At 47.4% G+C, this 10,111-nt stretch overlaps 1 protein-coding gene across 3 annotated transcripts in view; it reads right to left on the bottom strand.

The window, feature by feature from the left end:
- Positions 1-10,111, bottom strand: part of LOC123977113 (atrial natriuretic peptide receptor 1-like) — a 57,250-nt gene that overhangs the window by 7,984 nt on the left and 39,155 nt on the right. For all 3 annotated transcript variants that reach the window (XM_046059619.1, XM_046059620.1, XM_046059621.1), the window contains exons 16-19: positions 7,334-7,502; positions 5,723-5,869; positions 5,515-5,638; positions 1,517-1,585 (exon numbers count right to left, since the gene is read on the bottom strand). In XM_046059619.1, the coding sequence (XP_045915575.1) occupies positions 1,517-1,585; positions 5,515-5,638; positions 5,723-5,869; positions 7,334-7,502 (509 nt within the window). The remainder of the gene's footprint in view (positions 1-1,516; positions 1,586-5,514; positions 5,639-5,722; positions 5,870-7,333; positions 7,503-10,111) is intronic.

The raw sequence follows: 10,111 nt of genomic DNA, 5'->3' as shown, positions 1-10,111 counted from the left end.
GCTTAGCTTAGCACAAAGACTGGAAGCAGAGGGAAACTGCTCGCTTAGCTTAGCGCAAACACTGGAAGCAGAGGGAAACTGCTAGCTTAGCTTAGCACAAAGACTGGAAGCAGAGGGAAACTGCTCGCTTAGCTTAGCGCAAACACTGGAAGCAGAGGGAAACTGCTAGCTTAGCTTAGCACAAAGACTGGAAGCAGAGGGAAACTGCTCGCTTAGCTTAGCGCAAACACTGGAAGCAGAGGGAAACTGCTAGCTTAGCTTAGCACAAAGACTGGAAGCAGAGGGAAACTGCTCGCTTAGCTTAGCGCAAACACTGGAAGCAGAGGGAAACTGCTAGCTTAGCTTAGCACAAAGACTGGAAGCAGAGGGAAACTGCTCGCTTAGCTTAGCGCAAAGACTGGAAGCAGAGGGAAACTGCAAGCTTAGCTTAGCACAAAGACTGGAAGCAGAGGGAAACAGCAAACTTAGCTTAGCGCAAAGACTGGAAGCAGAGGGAAACTGCTCGCTTAGCTTAGCGCAAAGACTGGAAGCAGAGGGAAACTGCAAGCTTAGCTTAGCACAAACACTGGAAGCAGAGGGAAACAGCAAACTTAGCTTAGCACAAAGACTGGAAGCAGAGGGAAACTGCTCGCTTAGCTTAGCGCAAACACTGGAAGCAGAGGGAAACTGCTAGCTTAGCTTAGCACAAAGACTGGAAGCAGAGGGAAACTGCTCGCTTAGCTTAGCGCAAACACTGGAAGCAGAGGGAAACTGCTAGCTTAGCTTAGCACAAAGACTGGAAGCAGAGGGAAACTGCTAGCTTAGCTTAGCGCAAAGACTGGAAGCAGAGGGAAACTGCAAGTTTAGCTTAGCACAAAGACTGGAAGCAGGGGGAAACTGCTCGCTTAGCTTAGCGCAAAGACTGGAAGCAGAGGTTAACTGCTAGCTTAGCTTAGCACAAAGACTGCAAGCTTAGCACAAAGACTGGAAGCAGAGGGAAACTGCAAGCTTAGCTTAGCATAAAGACTGGAAGCAGAGGGAAACTGCAAGTTTAGCTTAGCGCAAAGACTGGAAGCAGAGGGAAACTGCAAGCTTAGCTTAGCACAAAGACTGGAAGCAGAGGGAAACAGCAAACTTAGCTTAGCGCAAAGACTGGAAGCAGAGGGAAACTGCTCGCTTAGCTTAGCGCAAAGACTGGAAGCAGAGGGAAACTGCAAGCTTAGCTTAGCACAAAGACTGGAAGCAGAGGGAAACAGCAAACTTAGCTTAGCGTAAAGACTGGAAGCAGAGGGAAACTGCTCGCTTAGCTTAGCGCAAAGACTGGAAGCAGAGGGAAACTGCTCCCTTAGCTTAGCACAACAACTGAAAGCAGAGGGAAACTGCTAGCTTAGCTTAGCACAAAGACTGGAAGCAGAGGGAAACTGCTCGCTTAGCTTAGCACAAAGATTGGAATCAGAGGGAAACTGCTAGCTTAGCTTAGCACAAAGACTGGAGGCAGAGGGAAACTGAGCAGCTGAAGTTGTGAGGAATCTTTTACCTTGTAAACATCAAAGTTGTCGATGATGGCATCGAAACAGGTGTATAGGTCGTTCAGCAAAGTCACCACCTGGATGTGAAAAACAAAAACAACATACAGTTTAAAGTGAGAGTTTTCAAATAAACAGCTCAGGCGAACACTGGTCTGCAGTCTTCTGCAGAAGGAACTCAGGGACACACGCCTCAGAGTATCATCCGAGTGAGCTGCAGTGTCTCAGCAGCTTTTATCCTGATCTCAGGGTCAGCACTATCTCACCACTGGAACATGCTGTCTGTGGAGAACACTCAATCTGAATCTATTGTGAAGACAATCATGTCCTGGTACAGCCAGGTACATGTTGTAAAACAATAAAAGACACGACCACCATGGATACCTCGTAAAGCATCACCCACATTTACCTCCCAGTGACCCCGTACCCGATAATCCAGAGGCCCTCAGTGAGTAACAGTAATTACACGAGGTGTAATGGAATTACCATTATCCCATCACTGGATACCGCCACAGAACAAACTGATCTTACAGAAATAACAGGTTACGACACTAGATGGCACCCTTGTGCTTAAAGATTTATACTGTGAGGTTCTTCCAGAGCCAGACTGTTTATTTAGTCATTTAAATCGCTGTCATGGTAACAGAGATGAGCTGTTATGCTAATGAGCCACGCTACAGTTCCTGAGTTTCACATAAAACTACTTCATTTCAGTTTCACTCATAAACTGGTTCAGGAGGAGCCTGTTTTACTGGGTTCTTATACTGGGTTCTACTGTGTTCTACTGCCCTGCAGTGTTGTTCTACTGAGTTCTACTGACCTGCAGTGTTGTTCTACTGGGTTCTACTGTGATCTACTGACCTGCAGTGTTGTTCTACCGACCTGCAGTGTTGTTCTACTGGGTTCTACTGTGATCTACTGACCTGCAGTGTTGTTCTACTGTGTTCTACTGCCCTGCAGTGTTGTTCTACTGAGTTCTACTGACCTGCAGTGTTGTTCTACTGTGTTCTACTGACCTGCAGTGTTGTTCTACTGAGTTCTACCGACCTGCAGTCTTGTTCTACTGGGTTCTACTGTGTTCTACTGCCCTGCAGTGTTGTTCTACTGAGTTCTACTGACCTGCAGTGTTTTTCTACTGAGTTCTACCGACCTGCAGTCTTGTTCTACTGGGTTCTACTGGGTTCTACTGACCTGCAGTGTTGTTCTACTGAGTTCTACCGACCTGCAGTCTTGTTCTACTGGGTTCTACTGCCCTGCAGTGTTGTTCTACTGAGTTCTACTGACCTGCAGTGTTGTTCTACTGTGTTCTACTGACCTGCAGTGTTGTTCTACTGAGTTCTACCGACCTGCAGTCTTGTTCTACTGGGTTCTACTGTGTTCTACTGCCCTGCAGTGTTGTTCTACTGAGTTCTACTGACCTGCAGTGTTTTTCTACTGAGTTCTACCGACCTGCAGTCTTGTTCTACTGGGTTCTACTGGGTTCTACTGACCTGCAGTGTTGTTCTACTGAGTTCTACCGACCTGCAGTCTTGTTCTACTGGGTTCTACTGCCCTGCAGTGTTGTTCTACTGAGTTCTACTGACCTGCAGTGTTGTTCTACTGTGTTCTACTGACCTGCAGTGTTGTTCTACTGAGTTCTACCGACCTGCAGTCTTGTTCTACTGGGTTCTACTGTGTTCTACTGCCCTGCAGTGTTGTTCTACTGAGTTCTACTGACCTGCAGTGTTTTTCTACTGAGTTCTACCGACCTGCAGTCTTGTTCTACTGGGTTCTACTGGGTTCTACTGACCTGCAGTGTTGTTCTACTGAGTTCTACCGACCTGCAGTCTTGTTCTACTGGGTTCTACTGCCCTGCAGTGTTGTTCTACTGAGTTCTACTGACCTGCAGTGTTGTTCTACTGTGTTCTACTGACCTGCAGTGTTGTTCTACTGAGTTCTACCGACCTGCAGTCTTGTTCTACTGGGTTCTACTGTGATCTACTGACCTGCAGTGTTGTTCTACTGTGATCTACTGACCTGCAGTGTTGTTCTACTGTGTTCTACTGTGATCTACTGACCTGCAGTGTTGTTCTACTGTGTTCTACTGCCCTGCAGTGTTGTTCTACTGAGTTCTACCGACCTGCAGTGTTGTTTTACTGTGTTCTACTGCCCTGCAGTGTTGTTCTACTGAGTTCTACCGACCTGCAGTCTTGTTCTACTGGGTTCTACTGTGTTCTACTGACCTGCAGTGTTGTTCTACTGAGTTCTACTACCCTGCAGTGTTGTTCTACTGTGTTCTACTGCCCTGCAGTGTTGTTCTACTGTGTTCTACTGACCTGCAGTGTTGTTCTACTGAGTTCTACTGACCTGCAATGTTGTTTTACTGTGTTCTACTGCCCTGCAGTGTTGTTCTAATGAGTTCTACCGACCTGCAGTCTTTTTCTACTGTGTTCTACTGACCTGCAGTGTTGTTCTACTGAGTTCTACCGACCTGCAGTCTTGTTCTACTGGGTTCTACTGTGATCTACTGACCTGCAGTGTTGTTCTACTGTGATCTACTGACCTGCAGTGATGTTCTACTGTGTTCTACTGACCTGCAGTGTTGTTCTACTGTGTTCTACTGCCCTGCAGTGTTGTTCTACTGAGTTCTACCGACCTGCAGTCTTGTCCTACTGGGTTCTACTGTGATCTACTGACCTGCAGTGTTGTTCTACTGTGATCTACTGACCTGCAGTGTTGTTCTACTGTGTTCTACTGCCCTGCAGTGTTGTTCTACTGAGTTCTACTACCCTGCAGTGTTGTTCTACTGTGTTCTACTGCCCTGCAGTGTTGTTCTACTGTGTTCTACTGACCTGCAGTGTTGTTCTAATGAGTTCTACCGACCTGCAGTGTTGTTCTACTGTGTTCTACTGACCTGCAGTGTTGTTCTACTGTGATCTACTGACCTGCAGCGTTGTTCTACTGAGTTCTGCCGACTTGCAGCGTTGTTTAACTGTGTTCTACTGCCCTGCAGTGTTGTTCTACTGTGTTCTACTGACCTGCAGTGTTGTTCTAATGAGTTCTACCGACCTGCAGTGTTGTTCTACTGTGTTCTACTGACCTGCAGTGTTGTTCTACTGTGATCTACTGACCTGCAGCGTTGTTCTACTGAGTTCTGCCGACTTGCAGCGTTGTTTAACTGTGTTCTACTGCCCTGCAGTGTTGTTCTACTGTGTTCTACTGACCTGCAGTGTTGTTCTAATGAGTTCTACCGACCTGCAGTGTTGTTCTACTGTGTTCTACTGACCTGCAGTGTTGTTCTACTGTGATCTACTGACCTGCAGCGTTGTTCTACTGAGTTCTGCCGACTTGCAGCGTTGTTTAACTGTGTTCTACTGCCCTGCAGTGTTGTTCTACTGTGTTCTACTGACCTGCAGTGTTGTTCTAATGAGTTCTACCGACCTGCAGTGTTGTTCTACTGTGTTCTACTGACCTGCAGTGTTGTTCTACTGTGATCTACTGACCTGCAGCGTTGTTCTACTGAGTTCTGCCGACTTGCAGCGTTGTTTAACTGTGTTCTACTGCCCTGCAGTGTTGTTCTACTGTGTTCTACTGACCTGCAGTGTTGTTCTAATGAGTTCTACCGACCTGCAGTGTTGTTCTACTGTGTTCTACTGACCTGCAGTGTTGTTCTACTGTGATCTACTGACCTGCAGCGTTGTTCTACTGAGTTCTGCCGACTTGCAGCGTTGTTTAACTGTGTTCTACTGACCTGCAGTGTTGTTCTACTGGGTTCTACCGACCTGCAGTGTTGTTCTACTGAGTTCTACCGACCTGCAGTGTTGTTCTACTGTGTTCTACTGACTTGCAGCGTTGTTCTACTGAGTTCTACCGACCTGCAGTGTTGTTCTACTGTGTTGTACTGACCTGCAGTGTTGTTCTACTGAGTTCTGCCAACTTGCAGCGTTGTTTAACTGTGTTCTACTGACCTGCAGTGTTGTTCTACTGAGTTCTACTGACCTGTAATGTTGTTCTACTGTGTTCTACTGACCTGCAGTGGCGTGCTCTCAGCAGACAGGGCGGTGAAACCGATGATGTCGCTGAAGTAGATGGTGACAGAGTCGAAAGCTTCAGCCTGAACCGTCTCACCTCGTTTCAACTGCTCCGCTACTGAACTGAAACACAGAAACACATGAAGTAACAGTATCAACATAATACCTGATATAGTACTTGATGCAGTATTACTGCAGTATATTTACTGTGGTAGTATCTGGTAGAGCAGGGCTTCTGCCTTGCGTTTCTCCTCGTGGTACGCATGTGTTCTCTCCTCTACCAGCTCCTCCAGGTTGTTGGCGTACTGCTCCATGCGAGACAGGAGGTTGTCCAGGATGTTTGAACCATAACCCCTAAACAGACAGACAGGAGGACAAACAGCTGGATAGTTAGGTGGACAGACAGGTGGACAGTTAGGCGGACAGACAGGTGGACAGACAGGTGGACAGTTATGTGGACAGTTAGATGGACAGACAAGTGGACAGACAGAACGATAGACAGGTGGACAGACAGGATGACAGACAGGTGGACAGACAAGTGGATAGACAGGTGGACAGTTAGATAGACAGACAAGTGGACAGACAGGACGACAGACAGGTGGACAGACAGGATGACAGTTAGGTGGACATACAAGTGGACAGACAGGTGGACAGTTAGGTGGACAGACAGGACGACAGACAGGTGGACAGACAGGTGGACAGACAGGACGACAGACAGGACACCAGACAGGACACCAGACAGGACGACAGACAGGTGGACAGACAGGACAACAGACAGGTGGACAGACAGGACGACAGACAGGACACCAGACAGGACACCAGACAGGACGACAGACAGGTGGACAGACAGGACGACAGACAGGTGGACAGACAGGTGGACAGACAGGACGACAGACAGGACACCAGCCAAGACACCAGACAGGACGACAGACAGGTGGACAGACAGGTGGACAGTTAGGTGGACATACAAGTGGACAGACAGGTGGACAGTTAGGTGGACAGACAGGATGACAAACAGGTGGACAGACAGGACACCAGCCAGGACACCAGCCAGGACGACAGACAGGTGGACAGACAGGACGACAGACAGGTGGACAGACAGGTGGACAGACAGGTAGACAGACAGGACGACAGACAGGACACCAGACAGGACGACAGACAGGTGGACAGACAGGTGGACGGACAGGTAGACAGACAGGACGACAGACAGGACACCATACAGGTGGACGGACAGGAGGACAGACAGGTGAACAGACAGGTAGACAGACAGGACGACAGACAGGACACCAGACAGGACGACAGACAGGTGGACAGACAGGTGGACGGACAGGTAGACAGACAGGACGACAGACAGGACACCAGACAGGTGGACGGACAGGAGGACAGACAGGTGAACAGACAAGACGACAGACAGGTGGACAGACACGTGGACGGACAGGTGGACAGTTAGGTGGACATACAAGTGGACAGACAGGTGGACAGTTAGGTGGACAGACAGGATGACAAACAGGTGGACAGACAGGTGGACAGACAGGACACCAGCCAGGACACCAGCCAGGACGACAGACAGGTGGACAGACAGGTGGACAGACAGGACGACAGACAGGACACCAGACAGGACGACAGACAGGTGGACAGACAGGTGGACGGACAGGTAGACAGACAGGACGACAGACAGGACACCAGACAGGTGGACGGACAGGAGGACAGACAGGTGAACAGACAAGACGACAGACAGGTGGACAGCCACGTGGACGGACAGGAGAACAGACAGGTGAACAGACAAGAGGACAGACAGGTGGACAGACAGGACCCCACCTGTGCTGCTTCCTCAGCAGGATCTTGATGGTGTTGAAGTCGGGTCTCTCGCTCGGCTCTTCGCTCCAGCAGCGCTGCATCAGGACTCCCAGCTCCTCGCTGTGACTGTGGAAGCAGAGTGAGGGCCGAAGGGCGGGGGGCCCGCCCTGACGCACCGCCTGAACGATCTCTGGGGGTGGGGGGGGGCACAGAGACATCATCGTTAAAATAGCTAAACACTCAGACTGTGTCAGACTTCTGGAAGGATGTTGGATGATCTGCATTAAAGTTTATCCATTTCAGATTCTTTCACACGCTCACCCTTCAAACAGTCTCACTTTGTCTTTGTTATATATTGTTTAAGCACTCAAAACTGGATCCATGTCGAGTCAGCTGGAATCTGGATAAAGAAATGTGAGATTTAAAAATGAGAAATTGCTTCATATTTTAATTAAAAGTAAAAAAAACTATTCTTGACAGATGTTCATGTGTAAAAGTAGCTCCAGCTTTAAGGAAGCGATGTGCGCACAGCTGATGTGGACCAGCCATCAGCTGAGCCAGGGCCAGTATGATTCGGCTGCTCATCTCATGTTGCTATGAAAACAATAAAGTGCTGATTCCAGCCGGCTGAAGCTGCTGACCACAGACCACTTTATTCAGGATAATATGATCTGCCTTCATAAGGTTACTCCAGCGTTCTGAGTGACCTCCTCCCTTCCTCTTCCTCTTCGTCTTCCTCGGTTTGTCGTTGCTTCAGACTGCTTCTTATTCTGATTGAACTTCTTCACTGACTGTGTTTGTAGTAAAATCTAATTTCTAAGCTGATCACATCAGAATCAGAAGGATCTTTATTGCCAAGTAGTGTTTTACACATACAGACAGACAGACATACAGTCGACATAAATGGATGTACAAATATATAAATATGGAATAAACAGATGCAAGTTATATAAGAATAATAAAAAGAATGTAGAAAAATAACACAACTATTTGCAAAAAAAGAACAACGTCCCAGATGTTTACATGTGCATTATTCTGGGTTTGTGTTGCACAGACTTATTGCAACAGAAGAGATTATTGTGTACATAAATATATAAATTGACAATATAAAAATAACAATGATTAACAATTGACCCTTTGCTAAGCCCCGCCCCCCCTTAGTTACTGTTGCTAAGTCCAACAAACTGTCGGCGCTGCATTTTACATTTGAAGGTTGTATTCAGGCTGTCAGACTGACCCAGACTGACTCAAACGGACGTGAAAAAATGAAAGATAGAAGCTAAAGCCTGCCGATCACACAATACAAGTGAACCACCGCATCCCCTGACGGTTGAGACAAAAGACAACGATATGAACAATCAACAGTGTTCCTGTACAACTGGGTAGGTCTCTGTTCATCAATACAATCATTAAAAAGCAGAACAGCAGGACTTTATTGTGTTTTTTTTACGTTTATTACATCAGTAGGAAGTTAGCTAGCGTTAGCTAACTAACATTAGGAACAATCCACAGCCGACATATTTCTGGATTTATTTCAGGTTTTGGAAAGAGAATAAATCGTACTTCTCCTTTCAGCCTCTCTGGTAGCTGCTGTAACTATTACAAGATGCCGCAGGAACAGCGGTTTGACCAGATCTTAGAAAAATACAGCGAGTCCTATACTGCGCTGTGATTGGCCAGCTTTGTATTCGGGGCGTGGCTTAGCAAAGTATCAATTAACAACAAATATGTGCAATGTGCCAGGTTTGTGCATGATATGAAATTAAATAATATTTACATGTGCAAAGATATAGCTGCCAGCTGCCTGAAAATCTGTGCAGACCAGCTGGCCCCCATCTTCACACAGATCTTCAACAGTTCACTGGAGCTGTGTGAAGTTCCCTCCTGCTTCAAACGCTCAAGAATCATCCCGGCCCCCAAAAAAACCTCCATCTCTGGACTAAATGACTAATGTCCTGTCACCCTGACATCTGTAGTCATGAAGTCCTTTGAAAGACTGGTGTTGGCCCACCTGAAGGACATTACAGGCCCCTTGCTGGACCCCCTGCAGTTTACCTACAGGGCTAACAGGTCAGTGGATGGTGCTGTGAACTTGGGTCTGCATTACATCCTGCAACAACTCGACTCTCCAGGGACATGTGAAGGATCCTGTTCGCGGACTCCAGCTCAGCGTTCAACACCATCATCCCGGCCATCCTCAGGGGTGTGCGCTCTCCCCACTGCTCTTCTCCCTCTACACCAACAACTGCACCTCAGGAGACCCATCTGTCAAACTCCTGAAGTTTGCTGACGACACAACGGTCATCGGCCTTATCCGGGACGGTGATGAGTCGAACTACAGACGGGAGGTTGATCAGCTGGCTCTCTGGTGCAGTCAGAACAACCTGGAGCTTAACACTCTCAAAACTGTGGAGATGACCGTGGACTTCAGGAGGAGCCCCCCCACTCTGCCCCCCATCACCATACTAAACAGCCCTGTGTCTGCTGTGGAATCCTTCAGGTTTCTGGGATCCAGTATACAGTGGGGGAAATAAGTATTTGACCCCTTGCTGATTTTGCAGGTTTGCCCACTTACAAAGAATGCAACGATCTACAATTTTAATCATATGTACATTCTAACAGTGAAAGACAGAATCCCAAAGAAAATTCCAGAAAATCACATCATATGAATTTATTAAAATTGATAACCATCTGATGAGGAAAAACAAGTATTTGACCCCCTGGACAAACAGCATGTTAATATTTTGTAGAAAAGCCATTATTGGCCAGCACAGATGTCAAACGGTTTTTATAGTTGGT

This window comes from Micropterus dolomieu, linkage group LG09, assembly GCF_021292245.1.
Source record: "Micropterus dolomieu isolate WLL.071019.BEF.003 ecotype Adirondacks linkage group LG09, ASM2129224v1, whole genome shotgun sequence".
In the NCBI taxonomy this organism is placed as follows: Eukaryota; Metazoa; Chordata; class Actinopteri; order Centrarchiformes; family Centrarchidae; genus Micropterus; species Micropterus dolomieu.
This window is presented reverse-complemented; position numbering and strand designations above follow the sequence as displayed.